Below are 19,642 nucleotides of genomic sequence, written 5' to 3'. Positions count from 1 at the left end.
GTGAAACCATGAGAAATGTGGAGGTACGAATCGATGAACATTCAAGCCCCCGTAATGACTCTGAACCTGCCTGTCACCAAAGCGAGAATTCATCCGATTTTTGTAGTTGGGGAGTACTTTCTACGGCCCAATCTTTTCACAAGCGCAGAATTATTGAAGGTCTAATATAATCCAACAATGGAGCCCCTGCCTGTACAGACAAGTTTATTCTTATGTAGAGAAACTGTTCCCATCGGGAATCACCTAAAGCATATAAAAATATGCATACAGCGGACGGTCTTTTACCCTGAGGATGACTTAATTAGTCGAAAACGTTCGAGTTTTTTTTTCTCTCAACTTTTTTAACCTTGTAAAATAGTATTTTCAAAGAGAAAAACTGTGACCAAAATTATTACAGCGTGTATGTTCGCGGTTAAGACGGCTGGCACTGGTTTCCATCACCTGACAGCACTTGTACTTTGATAGATTAATGGAAATATTCTTTAACAGTAATTACAACAGTAATAGTATCAAAAACATACCTACACGTTTGTGAACAAGGTATGATCATTTCTCGACATAATAAGTTACCATAGCAACGGCATGACCTGCTAATGGCACCCCTAATATTACCTTTAAGTGTTTATAACTCGAAGGCGAGCTCGGTGACCCCCATGTTTTATTATGGAACTATAATCAGCGTGCTTAGATACATTTTTTGTGCCAAGGTTGAAAAATAATAAAAGAAGGGTTCAGAGCCACCTTAAATTTTCGATTTTTTTGGATCATTGTTGTATCGACTGATAAAGCGTGGTAATGGTAATCTGTCAAAGTAAAAGTCCTGAAAAGTAATGAAAACCGATGCCAGCCGCCTTAAGCTAACTGAACGCACGAAATTTAGATTCATTCATATATAGTCCTAAAGTGTGACGTCACAAAAGAATTTTTGAAATTATGGGAATTTTTTCATATGATTGGAAAGAGCATGATGAAAATGCCTACTTGCCAAAAATCAGCATCCTATTAAGATTTGGGGTCGAGATATTAGCTCTGTTATGCCCCTTTTAATGTTATATATTTTCTGTGAAATCACTGTATTGTGAGATTGTAAAAGTTGAAATCTTTGAAGTAGGACAAGCATTTTTCATAACTTTGAACTCCGAGAAATGAGTGCAAATCGGTGGTGTCAAAGAAGAGCCTGTGTCCTAAACCTTTCCTGCTTGTTTTCTTTTCAGGGCTCTATCCACTACCAGTATTGAAGTTAACACGGTTGATGCATTCCAGGTATATTTTCACTCAGTTTCATGAGATTTAGTGCATTCTTAAATGGAATTTGGAAACGCCTTTGTGAATTTCATTTTGCTTTCCAGGGAAGGGAAAAGGATGTAATAATCTTGAGCTGTGTTCGCGCAAAGAATCCTCGTGGCTCCATCGGGTAAGAGATACATTACCCTCTGAACTCACTCAAATGTCCTTTGTAGTTACTGCTACACGTGTACTGTTCGCTACGTGATCCTTCAGCAAACAAAAGTTGTAAATCCCAAAATGGTCGTGACGTTCATGAAATACGCATAAGCAAGAAAAACAGTTGTAGGAACAAATATAAGATAAGTTCGTGCATAAGAAGAGTTCAACCTTTAGTCTACTATTTGGATCCTTATACCACTGACCTATTGAAAACCTCGTAGCAGATTAGACCAAACTAGTCTTATAGGCCACATAGGTTTAGAAAGCCGCAGTTCTTGCGCTTACTTTCTTCATGTTATTTATTATACCATCAATAGGAACAAGCATAAATAAGGATATAGGATATATAAATAAGATATAGAATTATGAACCATGTATTTAAGATGACCTGACTATTGCCTGATACTAACCCTAAAAACCCACAATAAAGGTTTTGCGTGTGTGTTTTGTGACGGTCACGGCTCCTTTAAGATCTTTTTTTTGTGTGTCTGTTTGCCTTTAAAGGTTTGTTGGTGATAAACAGCGAATGAATGTTGCGCTAACTAGGGCTCGCCATGCCCTATACGTTTTTGGGCACATGGAAGCATTGCAGGTAGTTTTGTTGTTTTTCTTATTTTTGTCGTTTTCGTCACAAATCGTTTTTTAACAGGTTCTTCGTAATGCATAAAATGCACCCCTCTGCGTGACGTTGTTAGATCCAAGCGGTCTCAGATTTGATTCTCTTTGCTTATGTCCTTGTTTCGCTGATAGGCATCAAGCGACTGGAGAGCCTTAATAAAGGACGCAAAGGACAGGGAATGCTTCTATGGTGTTGAATCTCGCGAAGATGTGCGGAAAGAATTATCCATTGGTTTGCAAAATGATTACTGTTCTCCTGCCAAAGACCCTCGGTACAACAGAAACGTGCCTTCTGCAAGTGGCCGTGATGATGCTTGTACCAATAGTAACGACCGTCCTATTCATCAAGAGAAGACTTCAGTTAACGTTCCTTCCATCACTTGTACCTCGGCGGTCGAGTCAGTTGCCAGGAACCAAACACCGACGATGGTTACCACAGAGAAAGACAGTGTATGTGTGCAGATTGGTGGTGATACGTCCAATCGGGAAAAATCCGTTAGGACGAAGTCCACTGATAACGAATTGCAAAATTCGCTCTCTGGTGATGGCCAGGGGAATCGCAAAGCTACAGCTTATGCAAAGACTACAGTGCATCCTGCCCACCTTGATGAACGAGTGAACCGTGGGAAAGACGGAGTATACCAGACAAATCATCATCGAGGAAGAGAATCCGGTATTTCACGTCACAGACATCATCAAAAGAAGACAGAAATGCGTGACAGTACTAATGAACGTTTTCATAGTGGTCGTGGTTTGAATGATCGTCACCATGGTGATCGTCACAGTTCGAAGAGACCACAGGATAGTGCGTCATCGTCGAATAGGCATGGACGAGATACAGATGTTTCTAGGGAACGCCACAGACACCACTCTTCAAACAGGGAACACTACAACTCTGGACAACCCAATAAAGACCGTACTCATGAAAACAGACATCAGGGGAGAGTAGATGTGTCCGAGGAAAGTGCCAAAAGACGAAAGCTTCAACGTAGAGATGTGTCTCATTCAGCAACTATCACTACCCCCACTTTCTTGGGCAGTAATACTGGCAAACGTGAAGTAGAATCTCCTGCTGACCGTAGTCAGTCTCCTGCACCAGCCACATCTTTGTGGAAAAGTGCAGCCCAAGCGAGCGAAGTTTTTAACGGAGAGGAAGTGGATTGTGGTAGTACGCCTTACATGGATACACGGGAATCATCTCCTGCCGAGAGTAATCACTCCTCTCCAACCACCACATCGTTGCACGGTAATTTAGATTCTTATGGAGACCACCTGGATGATGACGACTCACACATGGACACACAGGATCCTGCTTTCGCTGCTGTTCTCGCAAACAATCATTCTTATGCTCCTGGTTATTTTTTACAGCTGCGTGAGCTAACAAAGAAGTCTACTGGGAGTTCACCTAATGATACTTTTGCCTCAACTGGCTCATCAAAGTCGCCAACTGAAACTGTTCCAGACAATACCCTACCTCACAGAAACTCCACAGCAACATCACAGTCCACATCTAGACAACCCTTAGCAATGTCTTGGCCTTCAGGATCACTTGCACCGCATTCAGCATCACCAACGGGTGTAGTCCGCAACACTTCAACTGCTTCTTCTAGTTTTTCTGGTCAAAGTTTGGGGTTCTCAAGTTCCTTCAATACGGCTAGATCCAGTAATCAACAGACATCCTTGGCAGACAATCATTCATTGGTATCACAGGCACCGCATTCAGCATCACCAACGGGTGTAGTCCGCAACACTTCAACTCGTTCTTCTAGTTTTTCTGGTCCCAGTTTGGGGCTCTCAAGTTTCCTCAATACGGCTAGATCCAGTAATCAACAGACATCCTTGGCAGACAGTCATTCATCGGTATCACATGCACCGCATTCAGCATCACCAACGGGTGTAGTCCGCAACACTTCAACTCGTTCTTTTAGTTTTTCTGGTCCCAGTTTGGGGCTCTCAAGTTTCCTCAATACGGCTAGATCCAGTAATCAACATACATCCTTGGCAGACAGTCATTCATCGGTATTACGTGCACCGCATTCAGCATCACCAACGGGTGTAGTTCGCAACACTTCAAGTGGTTCTTCTAGTTCTTCTGGTCAAAGTATGGGGCTCTCAAGTTCCCACAATACGGCTAGATCCAGTAATCAACAGACATCGTTCGCAGACAGTCATTCATTGGCGTCACATGCACCAAATTCCACATCATCAACGGGTGTAGTCCACAACACTTCAACTAATTCCTCTAGTTTTTCTGCTCAAAGTTTGAGGCCCTCAGGTTACCGCAATACGGCAGCATCCAATAATCAACACGCATCCGTGACAGGCAGTCATTCGTCGCTTGGCCACAGACGCAGTACCATCCTTGGTGATATTGTATCTGATGCCCAAGAGGTAGCTAACGTTGTGAGGCAACGGCATCCTCCTGTACAACGACCACAGATTATCGACGCTGGCGCTCTTTTCCGTGGTCGCCAAAGAACAGCTCATGTTGCGAGTAGGGACGTTAGTTCCCTGCGAGAAAGGGCTGTAGGAGAAAGAGTGGAAAGGACAGAAAGAACGGGTCGCTCTCGACCTAGGATCGATAAGAGGAAATTTTCTGAAAACTTTAGGGGTCGGAAGAGTTGGGAATGACGGTTGTAAGTGATAGATTATAAATTAAGTACTTGTCTCAAATACGCTTATGCCTCAGCTTAAATCCAGAACAAAAGCGGCACCAAGAACAATAACAGCGTTATTTCCGTGATCCTACATGAGTTTAGATTCGGCTTGATCGGCCTCCAGAGAAAAGTATTGGGACGGGTATACTTACACGGAATACATTGTGACAACACTTTCTACAGCATAACTAGACCGGTGTCACGGTAACGTGCAGCGCACTAACGTAGATGGTTCAATATGTAGGATTTTGTCCAGAACACTGCGAGAGTCAGAGAAGAGTCAGCTGCTACATCGCAGCGAACTCGAATTAAGTGGGGTTTCAGAATTTAAAAAGATGTAAATTGTGGAGAATTGGTTTGTTTTGTTGGTCCTACCTGAACAAGCAAAGAAGACCCAACTGTCCCTCGTTTGTTTGTTTTGTTGTCGAAATGAAGTTATTTATATGTTAGAGTATTAGTTCGAAGGAAGTTGCATCATTTGAAATTGGGCTGTGAAGCAGATCATATCACCCTGTTTTGTGATGTTTGTAACATTAGGAATTTGAAATCTATTTTTGTAAATACTAGTGGGTTGAAAAACCAGTGCAAGGAATGCCATTCTGAAGGAAACATTTGTTACGTTGGATGAAGATACTGTACATAGCTTTTGGATGAGAGTTTTATTTTTCTATGTTTTCTTCAATAAATGTACGCTATGCGTGTGAACTTTGAAAACCGTTGCATTTTTAGTACTGGTGTTAGCAATTCACTATTCCGTAGCAGGAATATATATCGAAAGTGAAATATAAGAATTCCGCTTGCTAATCACTTCATTGTTATCACTGGTGCGTAATACCATCGATTTGTCCAATTGCTCATCACTGACAAGTCGAGAAAACCGTCAACGCCCGGTTAGCGCAGCGACTAGTAATAATCATGGATTGGTAAAGTGCGTTCGATCTCTAGTGAAATAATATTTTTTATTGTACTGATTGCCTGGAAATATTCAGGCCAGACCGAAGCGAGTCAACCCGCGGGACTTCACTTAGCCAGCGGGATTCATCCCAAGATGAAGCTCAAACCCTGAAATCGCACAGCATCCAGTAAAAAGCGACACAAATAGCGTTCTATTGAATTATTTACGAACACGAAATTAGAACATGCATTTCTTGGGGTATGCAGAAAATTTGCAGCAGAGCTCGATTGTTTGAAATTAAACCTGAATTGGGTATTGAATGAAAGATTTCGATTTTATTTCTACATCTAAGAAACCTGTTCAAATTAGGCAAAATATACAGCTATGTCAGAGGACACAAGAATAAAGATCTGATGATGGAGAAGTTTTCACCGGAATTAAGAACATCCTCATCCTAGGATCCTACAATCTTTTGGTCCGCGATTGAATCGTAGGTCCTGGGAACAGCCGTAAGCGGATGTAGTGAAATCCGCGACATTTGGTGACGCATGCTCAGTACGATAAATTACTACTGCGCGTTCTCAGTTTTAGGAAATCGGAGACGCTTTGAATTCCCGGAAACTTTTTTCGAAGGATTTTCAACAGAACGATGGAAGATTGAAAAGGCTGTTCTCGTGATCCATCTAAAAAGATATAAACCGCCCTACCTGCCGCTCCCCTCGAGAAAAACTGTCTGTGTGTCCGGCTAACGGCTGTTGGGCGTTCCTCAAAAATATTTCAACACCATTTTCGTTGTGGATACACTCATGGATGTCCATTTACACCGATCTTGATCTGTTAAGCCTTATTACGCGAATTTGTTCGGGAAAAGGGCAACCAGATTTCCGAGAGATTGAGGGAAAAAATACTCGGATGTGGAACTCGTAAGCCGAATAAGTTTTTCTCATCTGTCAGTTAAATTATTGGAAAGACAAAACTTAACACAGAATTGCTGAAACGTGGTAAAAATTTTGTATTACTGTTTCGTAAGTACATATTCCAAGAACACCTCTAAAGTTGTTGTCGGACTTGTGCCTAATGTTTAAATGCCTGCTATATCTAAGACAGGTTGTTGATGTCGAAAAATCTACTAGCAATTCACCAGACTCATTTTCTGTGTGTTGTTCATTTATTTGTTTCAATTCATGGCAAGAATACATTTAAAAGAAGGGGGGAATGCCACAAGGATGACCTGTAAAAGAGTCGCTGACCCTATTCTTTCAATATAAAAAGGGAGAAAAATATTTACACGAAAGGAAGAAAAATTGACATCACAATGCTGCTATAGTTCAAAGACAGTAAATCACATTAAATGGCTCGCGGGTATCTTAATTTGTCTCGCATCTCCAAGTTCTGAGACCTATCGTATTAGATCAGAAGCTTAAAATCTTTGTAACATCTGTAAAATATGGGTAAAAAATCTTCAGTTGCAATACCTAATTTGGTCAAACAGACAGCAGTAGTTTGCAATTCCCAGTCATTTTTATTTTGTGTTAGGAACCACAGGGGTAAAGATGGGGGGGGGGCGGGGGATGAGAGAGAGAGAATCCTACTCAGTGATGAGGGTGATTGTAAAAAACCTTAAATGACTACCACTGAATAATACCAGTATCTTTTCTGGGCTTAAACCGCCCGAAAGACGCCCCGCAATTATTGTACTGGAGCTATCCATAGAACTATTAGAAATCTGTATTTAATGCCCTTACCATTGTCAGGGAAATGCTGAGTAGGAAGGAGCAAGGAGAAGTAACAAAAGAATGAAACTGAATATCGCCGATCACACAGTAAATTACCTGTAAAACAGAAGATTTAGCGACACTAGCGACGACTGAAACCGCTTTCCGAAAGACGCTATTATTTATCTTCCTTCTCTTTCCCCATCGATTGTGAGAGGCCAGTGTAAATAATGACAATAAAAAAATCATTTATGGAAGCAATAAAAGGCACATAAGCCAAAAAAGTGGTTCAACATAACATAATTAAATGGTTTGATTTCCCTTCACCGGCACAGACGTTTAATTAAAACTCTTTGTAGTCAGTTTTAAGCTATTAATATCGCTCTGGGCCTGGTTGCATTAACCATCTTGGGATAACTGAGAGTTCCCTGCATTTCGAAGGATTTTTTCGTGCTCTCGTTAAATTATAAACAAATAACAAACTGCCTTGGGCCGAGTAATTCAACATCGCACTCGAGATAATCGTTCGGCAGGGCAGGCAGGGAACGACTCCATAAACTGACTCCCACTTATCTTAACATGCTTTATGCGTCCAGGACCTGGTGCCTATCTCTGAAGTGAAGGCACACTTTTTTTTCGAGGTTATGAGTTCAGATTTCTATCGCACGACAGTTATAAGGGCGCTCAAATCAACAGACGCGCATAAGGGTTGACAGCTAATGAATAACGTAATTGTTTTAGAATAAACCTTGATTAATATTCCACTGATATCAAACTGTGGGAGTCGTGTAACTCAATGCATTTAAAGTTTGTGTTATGAGGTCTGCATGGTTTCGCTAACGTTGTAGTTTCAGTTAAGTTGTAGCTTCGTTTCCACCAAGTAACTGTTTCTTGATTAAAATGTCTCATATTCTCCCGTCTGACTTTGTACGGTCAGGCTAGTTCTAGGGTTTTAAGTACAATTTGTGCCCTACACTTCCTGTTGTTACTAAGCTTTTAGTGCGTAGGAATTGGGCGGTTGGGGAGGGGGGGGGGAGGGGACGGAGAGTGGGGAGAGGGGGTGTTGTAAACCACCTGTCTACCATGAAGTTCATAGCCGAGCATTCTAGAAGCAACAAAGGATATAGTATGGTTCTCTTTATAGACATCCCTTATATCTTACGAATATCATAATATTCATCATATCATCATAATAAAGGTTCGACTCCTGATTGGAGCACTCGGATTTTTTTTCCGAGTATGCCTGTCATTTACTGATTAAAATACATCATTCTCATCATAATATTTAGTTTTGAAATTAAAAATGTAAATTTCATCTTCATTTTATTGAAGTCGTAAGGCCCAGCCCCATAGATAAACCGTGTAACCATTTTACTCTATTTTAATGTTCTTTATAGTAATATCGCAATTCACTTCTTAGCGCGATGATTTTACGAATAAACGCTTCTTCTAATTAAAAAGGTTTTCAGTAATTTGCGCTTTTCTGTAACCTGGCAGTATGTAAAAAGGATTTCATTTCTATAATCATCAGACAAAAGAGTAAAATTGCATATACTACACTACGTATTATCAGTACGACGATCTTCAGCACTCGGCAAACAACGTGCAGTGTGACAGGCCTTGCGTCTCGTAGTTTTTGTGCATAAAATTAATGTAATAATATAAGGCACGTCTCAAGCGTCGTTGCTACTGTGGTGCTGATCTCGGAACTGATTTCATTTTAAATTCGACTTCGATTGGCACGACTTTTTAACCCGTGCCGAACATAACCCATAAATTGCAAATACGTTTTGAAATGTTTGCTGTAATCGCTGCCAAGTGTATTAAATTCAAGGTCTGAAACAGACGAGAGTGCTTGGCAATGCAGTAACAGCATGACGTTGAACAGGCCTCAGTTGGCCTTTCGAGAAGAGTCACTCAGCTGGTGGTTCATCGTGATGTATTATTGCCCGTCTTTTACGAATTACGAGACTCATAACCCAACCAAGACACACTACGGATGTGTCTTCGATACACTGACGACCTAGCTTTGAAAGCAGTTCCGATTGACAGCACGAGTAATTGACTTCTGAACGTCGTCGTTCACTTTGTTTTAAGCGTTGCTAGTTGCTAATGTGGTGTTACCATACAATCCCAAATGCTGCACAGAAGCTACATGTTGAAGACGTGAACATAGTTAAATTTGCCGTAAAGTATAAACTCGTTAACTGTCTAGTTAATCTATAACCAGGATCCTTACCACATAGAAACGCTTGTGAATCCAATCTCCGTAATGTTCATGTTTGTAAAATCCGGGATCATTGTAAATCCGAAGGATTCACAAAGACCTAAAAGCTTTCAGGACTGGACGGTTCTGTGTCAATTTCGCTGCTTAATGATGTTCTTTCTTTTGTGAATGCATGTTGCAAGACTACAACATTTGTGATAAATAGTCCATTAAATTTTGGTAAATGTAAACGAAAGAGCCTAGAGTAAGCAATTAGTCTTAACTGTTTGGCTATTCCGTTCATTACTTTCGAAGTTCCGCAGTTTGCCAAATAGCAGTTTTAAGCGTTTTCCATTTCTAACAGTTGAATAGACCTTTATCACGGAAATTTTAAATTTTTATGCAGTCCTGGTAACACAAAACAATCGACCCTACTGGGAAGAGCAGCTTAAAATTAGTAAAAAGGCAAAGTTTGAGAGTCTTGTCAGGTAAAATAGTGAAGATATAGTTCCGTGAATTCAGGAACTTTTCCAAACATTTGTATGAAGACGGGCAAACTTTGCCCGTTTCCATACAAATGTCATAAAATTTTCAGACTTACGGAGCTATACCTTCGCTTTTTTAAAAGAGCAGACTCTCAAACTTTGCCTTTTTACTAATTCTAAGGCGCTGTTTCCAATAGTATCAATTGTTTTGCGTTATCGGGCCAACATTAAAGTTTTAATTACAGTGATGAGGGAGAATTCTTCCTCAATTTAGACGCTACTGCTCGACAGCCTGTAAACAATTAGTTTTCAAAGTATCTTAAACCAGTGCGGCAAAGATTGTATTCTGACTAAGCCCTGAGCCATTTAGACCTCTACAAGGCAGTTCGTTATCTTGGAATATTCAAATTATATCCGTCATATATCTTGGCAATGAGAAAGTTGTTTTCCTTGAATGAAACACTCTAAACCAAAACATCTTGAAATTTTAAAACCTTGTTTTACCATGTTCTGTTATTATTTGCACGAATATTCTTAGTCAAAAACATTTTCTTTTTTCAAGCATTTTTATTTTTTTATTCTGTGACTCTTTAAAAATTGTATTCTTCTTATTTCCCTTCTTAACTCAAAGCATGTGTTGTGTTTTTCCGGCAATTTGAGTCTAATTAGAAACCCATCTATTCGACCCCTATTGTTAAATTTGTGTTTTCTGTATTTAGCATAGATCTTATCATAAACCCTACCAAAATTTGATCCTCGCCTCGCAAGTCATATTAATTTTACAACTATTCCACCAGAATGACTCGTACATGAGTAGGTTCATGTTCCACTGGACATTTTATTATTCAGACAACGCTTGTTTATATGTGAGAAACACCGCTAATTTACTCAAAGAAATTTTGTTTTGAAAAAAGGATTTTGTTACCACTTACCTCGCACCACTCCCTTACAAACAGCTTATAAGCTCACTAATGATAAGCCAAACGGAGCGTTGGCTTATCCATATTTATGGCCTTACCATACGATAAAGCCAAATGTCACTTTTCAGTCAGTTTTGTTGCTTATTGAATTTTTCCCTCCGTTCTTCAGTCATAATTTGATCAGTTTATCGCAAATGTTTCCTTCGCCACTTGTATCGCACTCCCACCACTGAACATCTCTTTCAATTTTCAATCCTTTTCCTAATCATCCTACTTTGAATAATAAAATGCTTTCGGCCGGATGTTTTTCGGGCTTGATGATAGGTTGATGAAAAGCGCCGCACTAGTTTCATTAACTACACAACTCAAAGCCTAGCCATTTGAATATGGTCGCTGTTACTTACACGGCATTTGCTGTCATATCAGCGCTGATATTTTCAGCCAGTGTCACCTTAAATAGTCTTATTTGCTTGGTGTTTTATAAGAACAAACAGTTCCGAAATCCACGAAACGTTTTCATTATTAGTGTTGCGGCCAGCGATTTGTTTTGCTCAGCGACCACTGTACCACTATATGTCACCGCAAACGCCTACGGAAGATGGATTTTTGGAGATATTTTCTGCACACTGGCAGCATTTATCACTTGTTTCACGGGCTTGGCTTCTTTGATGCAATTAACAGCTGCGTCGTACGAAAGGTACGTTGCCCTAGTGCATCCACTTACAAGCCTTAGAACATTCACGATTCAGCACGCGAGGCGCGTTTCGTTGGCCATGTGGCTGTACGCTTTGTTCTGGAGTGTGATGCCATTGTGTGGCTGGTCAGGTTTTGAGCTGGAAGGAATCGGTACGAGTTGTTCAGTGAGATGGAAGTCACGCGACAAGAATGATTTATCGTATAATATTTGTTTGATGCTGGCTTGTTTTGTACTACCAGTGAGCGTCATGTGTTTCTCTTATTTTAAATGTTGTAAGGAAATAATAAGCGGAGGAAGAAGTGCGAAGGAGCTTTGGGGAAAGTCGTCAAAATTTACCAGAAAAACATTTGAATCAGAGCGCAGGATTGTGCTGTTGTTTGGAGTAATGACCGTGGCATTTCTTGGGGCCTGGACCCCATATGCTGTCGTGTCTCTAATATCCATGATCGCCGGGCCTGGCGTCGTCAGTAACGTCACCGCTTCAATCCCAGCATACCTTGCTAAATCTTCAACTTGTTTAAACCCTATTATCTATGTGTTTCTGTACAGGAAACTGCGGCTGCAGATTTATTCCATGCTACGAAGGAAATCAAGCAGCTCTTTCAGAAGATCAAATGAATCGAGAGGGCTATCAAGCCAGCTCTCATTTAAACGAAGCGAAACTCAGTCACCAAAGAAAGAAAAACAATCAGAGCCTGTGACAAGCCGACTACGAGCTGAGTCGAATCCTTGTTAGTGCTTTGTTTTCGGGCCTTTCTTTGTATTCTTCAGCATCTTGTTCCTATTCACTTTAGACAACATGCGCCCATATTTAAAACGAGTGAACACATTTGAAATTTCAAGTTGAATAACTTAAAAGTTAGAATCCAAGGTGTCAAACGACCAGGGCCCACTGAGTTGCTCGAAGCATGGTTAGCGCTAACCCGGGTTAAATACCATGACAACCTATAGGTTTTAATACCTCTTAACCAATGGTTAGCGCTAACCATGCTTCGAGCAACTCAGCCCACAAGGGAAAACTTTCATCAAAGTTTGTTTAACAGCTACTGATACATTTCCAAGCATCTCAAAAGCCAGGAAACGAAGTTTGAAAAGAGCAAAAATTCAACTTCCGATTGGTCACTCTTAATCCCCACAGAATCAAAGAACACTTTTAACTCGAGTAACTTATTCTTGTTTTCTAAGTTGCTCACTACATAAACACATACAACACACAACGCTTTCATTCGCTCTGACTAAGGGCTAACTCTAGAAACGTCAGCACTCGAATCTCTTTTCTGTGGCCAATTTACCTTAAATTATCAAATACGTTGATGAAACCAAACATTCTTATTCTGTTAACACCGTTTCTAATTCTAATAAAATTCAAAGCCACAGTGGTAGAGGAAGATGAGATTTTATAATTGCAAATGTCTTAGTGTGCCTTTTCCTCAGGAGCAACGAACGTCTTTCACAGTTATTATCTCTCAGAAAATTATTTCTACTTAATATCAATATGCATATTTTCCTGAAATGTCCTTCATACATTTCGTATGGTACTAGTTTGGGAAATGTTTGGTCGGATAACTTCTTTTATTTGTACGATCTGCTCTTTTAAGCAAGTAGTAATATTCTAAGAAGAAAGTAACTGGTAACTAATTTGAAGGTTTATTATTCAACTGAGGAGGTGAGATAGGAATAATGCCATCCTACAGGTGTTTATACTGAACTGGGAATGCGTGACATAAGAACGTGACGCGCTTAGTTGACAGGCTGGTTGATTGGTCAAAAAGCCAGAGACTCACATTGAGACCTTGTAAGGATTAAACCTAAGCAAGCAAACAATGGGCATTTCGGTCTCTAATTTAAACTTTCATTAAGCAGTAAGCTAAAAGGTAGGCGTTTCGAATCCGTAAAGTCAAGGATTTTCATAAACAACAACTTCTGGACAATTGTCAACAGAACAATTAGTCTTCGTTTGGCATAGACCAAAATACTTTTTCATTTTTGATGAGTTGAAGAAGGAGGAATAGCTCTTGGTAGATTGGTTAGTAGTGTCTGTACGTGTTGCGCAGGAAGAGGCAATACAATGGCCGATTACCACGATGACCTTGTTTCTGTTTACGATGGACTGGTAGTTGCTTTGTCCTGATACAAACCAGCTGATGTTATGTGAACTGACACTGATTCAAGTGAAAAGCTGTTAATTGGGGGTTTTCACTGTCACGCCATCAAAATAAAAATCGAAAACCATTGAATGAATGAAGTCAAGAAATTGACACGCTATAGGACTCTGTCCAAGCCTCAGGTCTGTGAGGTATTCCGTACTCGAATTATTTGACATAATGTTCCACACAATTATGGAGACGCCATATTGGTGCCCTTCTGAGGGGCACAAACATGGCGACTGGAAATAGGAAAAGAACACCTGGAGTTCACTTTTGCCAGAAGAGAGGTTTGTTTTCTCTTGTGAACTTTCAAAAATATAGACAAATATATCTCCTTATACTTAAATTGTTTAGAATGTTGAAAATCGCCGGAAGGGTCATTTTGAAGATACGGAACAGCTCTGTCACAGCCGTCCCCCTGATAGATAGATAGTTTATTGATAAAACACTTGGCAGCCCGAAAGCTAAACTGCGTATTTACATAAATACAAACTAGATATGCAAGTATCAGAATAGATAAGAGTCTAAAATACGAAATGTATGATTAATTAAAATGTACAATAGATCGAAAAATACTAAAAATCTACAAATATGATTTATCGATATCATGCACGATGAAAATTCGAAAATTCAAACTGTTTTATTGTCAAAAGAATGCACGATATCGAGCTAAGGGATTGTGAAGAGATATATTTTTAGGTAATCTTTCCTTAAATGAAGGTAAAAATTCTGTAGGCCTCACGGTGTTGAGTTTTAGAATTTGGTGATGTCACGTGAAAACCCCCTACATTATCCGGCGAGCAAAATAACTTCTTTGGAAGGAATTAATAACATTGCATTTTCCTAACTTGTCGACAGTGTTAATCTGAGGAAGTTAGTGTTTTCAGGGCAAAATGTTTTTACTATAGTAGCCTTAGTAAATAATTGGCTCCAAACACCAATAAGTTCCTAAAGAGAAATACTTTTCAATATATAGAAAGTCTGCTTGACGGACTGGCTCCATCGTTTTCACACATTCGAGTCAGTTTTCTTAATTGCAATTAGGTTCTGTTTTCTGTGACAAAAGTCGTCATCGCTTGAGTTTATAGCTCCTAAGAACACGATCAGTTAAAGAGTCCAAAACAGATGTTTCTATTTTAGAATTAGATTTTACATTTTTAAAATTTAAAATAGTTATTCAGAAAGCTAGATGTTAGAATTGTATTTAAGCTTTGTTATATTTCTATTGTTATCATAGGCAACAGTTGCAATGGCATATACCGTGTAATTCAGTTTCTAACGACAAAGCTGTATGTTTTTATCACTAAGCGTTCCAATTCCATTTAATAGGATTTTCAGGCTACAGTATCATACTGAGCGTGCGCATAACATGTAATTCCAGTCAGCCAACAAAATGCACGATTAAGGGGCACTGTCACGGAGATTTTCAGTTGCTGTTTGATGGTCACGACTAACAAGAACCTCTTCTCTAACATGAAATTGCCCTAAGAGCACCGGCTGGAAAATATTAAGTAATTTCTCCGAGAAAAAATAATGTTTCAGTCCAAAACACGCAGGAGAAGCTTGAAAATGATCGCCAATTTTGTTTTTGATTAACGTTTACATTCATACGAATATGTTTTCAAGCTATTCAAAGTGACACTAACAATAGGTGACAATGCCTCTTTAAACGCATAGTGAAATGAAATACAGCCATTACTGTCTTAAAATAGTAAACAACTAATAGTAGGTTTTCACGGCGGCCACATTGGAGGTACAAGCCAATGAAATGATTTCCTTTGGGGTATAAGTTTTATTTTTATGCAGATATTTTTTGTTGTTCTTCACCACCAACGTGGCCACCGTGAGAACCCACAACATGTTGCGCTGTGCTAATACTTAAGTGGTGGAGCTAGAAGAGGAGCCCTGGGGCTTCCTACCTACCCAACCTTCCCTCCTTAATTTACTGACTAAAACCGAGGCTCGTTCGTTTTACGAAGAAAAGCAAGTCGAGCTTTCAAGAGCACCCCCCTCCCCCCTCCCCCCTCCCCCACTCACCTGAAGGTATGGATCCACCACCGCACATTTGTGGTTATCAGTGTAATGCGTACTCATAATTAAACTTGTCAAAACCATATTCAAACAATATGCAACATAACAAGCTAAAAACTATAAACTTGATCATAAGAAATAATAAAAACAAAAACGTGTAGCTGTAGTGAAATAGAAATTATTAGTGCTGAAAATTTGAGCAAGAGGCGTCAGATGCAATGGTCCTTTACCGGGCGCTATTAACAAAGAGTATTTCTGTCGATCTGGACTATCGGCTGATAGTTGCCCAGTGGAAATTTGATGTTCTTAAAATATATATTATTCCACGAGGCATAATCAGGGATGGAGAGAAGTAGGCGGCAGACCTATTAAAGTGGGCGGCTGTAACAGTAAGGCCCCTCCCTCTAAGGGGGTCTGGGGCATGCTCTCCCATAAAATTTTGGAATCTGGAAGCCCAGAAATGCCATTTCCTGCATTCTGGCATCAAATTCAGTACTAAAATAAATATTGATTAAGTAAGGACAGCATTAGTGATAACTGTATTTAGTTTTTCAGGTGAAGTTCAATTTTAATAAAAGGATAACGTCAACCATAGAATACTGAATCTTGGGAATTTTTCATTACATACAGTATACAGCAATGTGAAGCATTTCCAGATGCATAGCTGAAGTCCAGAAGTATTAAATCAAATGAAACAGGAAAACAATGTTTAGAAGTACAATGAAAGTTTATCTTGCTTTGTTGTTGTCTTACTATCAGTCTATGGTCATAAGCATAACCATTACTGATATCCACATGTTTCCATGACTTTTAAAAGCTACTAAAAACTGCTTGCTACCTAAAAAAAAAAAAAGGTATTTAAACTACTGCAGCATTGGATAAATAAAGAACTGCTAGCCAGGGACAAGTCAGCCAGGACGAAGCAATGTAACGCTTTGCCCGGCAGACTATTACTACAGAGTATCACGCACATAACGTTAGTCATAATCGTTGTCCGACTCAAAAGAGCTATCTGTCTCCACCATCTGGTAGTTTCATCATTGCAGTAGCAGCATTAAACTTAAGTCTTCTTCCTCCATCTGAACTACTTCGCTGTCATCAATATTCTCAGGCTCTTCGTCTTCAGTTTGAGAAATCTCCACTTGAACTGCAGCAGTACTCGTTGAAACTGTAAAGGTGTTACGATTACCAGTTGCAGCCTTCTTGGCCAGCTTTCTTCTCTGTTGAACTGCTTCCTTCACAACACCGGTCCATTCCCTTGCCTTTGGACTGTTAATAGCAATTTGCATCAGTGCCTCAAGCATATCATCTTGGATTGTGCTTCTCATCCGCCTCTTAATGCGCTTGATTGCTGAGGCCCCCCTGTCAGGCCAAGTGTTGCTTTGTTTTATTAAAATATGCTAAAATACTGCCGCCTCCCGTACGTCTACGGCTGGGTTCCATCGTCGAAACACATGAACCGGAACTGAAGAGCGAATGTAATCGAGGCAAGAATTGACACCAGTTCCTCTCCTCTGTTTAATCAACATGGCTGACTTCGCAACTAAACCATTGCGCGTTGAAATCGTTGATACAACCGTGACCTTTCAGAAATATACTAATGCAGCGACAGAAAAAAATGGACACAACAAAGAAAACGTTTTTTTTTTATTCCATATTTCATATTTAACAGGTGAGAAATTGTGTGACTCAAGAAACTCAAGGGACAACGACTGAATTGGGAGAACATTTTTATTTAATGCCGCATTGATTTTTTTTTAGTTTCAAGCTGTTCTAGGCTAAATTTTAAATGTTTAACAGCCGATCAAAAGTCAAAGTAGCCGGCGAAACTTCGCAGAGTAGCCGGCGAACTTCGCCGGCAGCCGGCTCTCATATACAGCCCGAGACCGTAAGCGTGGAGTCCACGCGTCCCCATGCGTTGTACCAAAAAATCTATTTTTAGAAAAAATTGCGAAACCCTTCACGTTATAAACCCGTTATTATTCCACAGTGTACATGAATGAAAAAAATAGAGAAGGCAACGATAAAGTGGAATGGAGGAAGTCTTACCACCTGTCGTGAGTGTCAATTTCTGCAGGAGCAGGTCTGTGAACTATGTATAGATACTGATCCTCTTCGAGTCTCTAGAGTCAGCTAGTCGTTGGTTGCAGTATTCTCGTTTTTCGCTGCAGAATTTGCATCCGTGATCCCTCTTAATGACCAAACTTCAGGTAAAAAAAGCGACTGAAACCTTTCTGTGATGTTTGGACATCGAATAACCAAATTGTTTGCTAATCCGCACAGACGCGCTTTCACGTAAAATCGCGGCCATGTTTGTTTATCAAAAAATCAGTACTTAGTCTCGTTCGGCCAAATTTATTTAACTGGGGCCACTGGGGTGATCATGTAAACTCGGATCTAGGCCTCGCTGTCGGCCTCCGCGGGGTTTTGGTTTTAAGCGAAACTCGTTGAAAACCGCTTTTATTTCACACAGTTTACATTTCCAACATGAAATGAAGCAGCTCAGTCCCTTAAAAAGGAGCGAGAAAGAAATAAATCGTTCCTTGATAGATCAAAATTAACCGTTTGTCTCACGATTGTACAGCATACGTTTATATCGCGACGTTTCGCCCGTTATACAGCTGGTCTTCATCAGGCGATAGAGTCGACGGGTCGTGTATCAATATAACTAGTACTGTGGTTAGTGGTGATTGGCTCACTTTGAACTTCGCTTTGGGTGTTAGTGACTGGGGAATTTCCATCTTCCTACACGCTTTTCCCTCTGAAGTCCGCTGTTGTACCGATTGGTTGTTGTACTGTTTGATCGTGGGCATCCATGCTTCAGGAATTTCAATTTTTTTGGTCAAAAAATGATGGGTTTTTTTTAATCAGTTACTACTATAGTGGTCGTTCAGATTGATACAAGTTAGCCTTTCGCTCGGCTTAACTAATTACCTGTCAACATATCGGCCACAACCAAACTAAACAGCAGAGGATATTGTGGGGTTTCTTCAGCAAGGAAGATTTTTTTCAATAGCATCACGCAGAACAGAAGATTGAAGGAAAATGATGCGCCCGCGATTAAACTAAACGCGATCTGAAGGCCGATGTGTGAACTTATTGGTCTGCTGATCCTGTCAGGGAAGGGCTGGTACTATTGCCCATTATTAACTGCAAAATAGTAGTAGCTAAAAAAATCAATTATCTGCGCTTAAAAGTAATGAGCTGGCTAAAGACCATCACGCTTGTCTGTTAGTGTCAAGAAAGAATAAAGGTACTTGAGGTACCGAGTAGATTGGCGTGGTGGTGGGTTTGGTGGGGGAGAGGGGAGACGGGGAGTGGGAGCTTCATGAGAAGAGAGCCAAATTAACGCAATCTTTCGCATGTCAAAATATATGTAGTAAGTAGCAACACCATGGTGGGTTTTTTTTTATCAATTACTACTTGTGATCAGAGGGATTAGGTTTGAAGCTACTTGTCAAGATGAATTTCTAAATTTCAATACTTGTAAGCACGATCTCGGTTCATATAACACGTTTTTCTTTGGGTAGTTTTCACCCTGAGTACTGGTTTGGTCTTTCCCTTAATTACAGTATCTTTAAACGCTTATTTCACATATTGCACAAGGGAATGAAAAATGACTATGGATATAATTATTTACATTGTGCTTAGTTGATTGAAAATTGAAGTTCGGGAGGCAATCGTGGCATCAGAGAACTAAGAGCTGTTATTCATGAGCTGTCAATCATGTAAAACCATTGTTATGAGAATAAATACAACATTTTATGTTAACTGAAGTGGCACAATTAACGTTTTGGTATGAGTTACTGTTCTACGCAAAATTAT

General features: G+C 40.0%; 2 protein-coding genes and 1 pseudogene across 4 annotated transcripts in view; 2 read left to right on the top strand and 1 right to left on the bottom strand.

Moving 5' to 3' along the window:
• The window catches only part of LOC146470323 (uncharacterized), a 75,422-nt gene extending 69,996 nt beyond the window's left edge, over positions 1–5,426 (top strand). For all 3 annotated transcript variants that reach the window (XM_085122414.1, XM_085122416.1, XM_085122415.1), the window contains 4 exons: positions 1,215–1,263; positions 1,350–1,414; positions 1,951–2,038; positions 2,197–5,426. In XM_085122414.1, coding sequence (XP_084978540.1) covers positions 1,215–1,263; positions 1,350–1,414; positions 1,951–2,038; positions 2,197–4,695 — 2,701 coding nt within the window. In that variant the 3' untranslated portion in view covers positions 4,696–5,426. The remainder of the gene's footprint in view (positions 1–1,214; positions 1,264–1,349; positions 1,415–1,950; positions 2,039–2,196) is intronic.
• A 5,902-nt stretch (positions 5,427–11,328) lies between these two features.
• Positions 11,329–12,427, top strand: LOC146470322 (parapinopsin-like). Its single transcript, XM_085121983.1, has one exon. It carries the CDS (start codon positions 11,329–11,331, stop codon positions 12,373–12,375), a length of 1,047 nt encoding a protein of 348 aa, XP_084978109.1. The 3' UTR covers positions 12,376–12,427.
• Positions 12,428–16,239: 3,812 nt separating this feature from the next.
• On the bottom strand, positions 16,240–17,514 carry LOC146470321 (uncharacterized; annotated as a pseudogene).
• Positions 17,515–19,642: the final 2,128 nt, after the last annotated feature.

This window comes from Pavona decussata, unplaced genomic scaffold, assembly GCF_977016875.1.
Source record: "Pavona decussata unplaced genomic scaffold, jaPavDecu1.1 SCAFFOLD_114, whole genome shotgun sequence".
NCBI lineage: Eukaryota > Metazoa > Cnidaria > Anthozoa > Scleractinia > Agariciidae > Pavona > Pavona decussata.
Note: the sequence above shows the minus strand (reverse complement) of the source record. Positions and strands in the feature narration are given on the sequence as shown.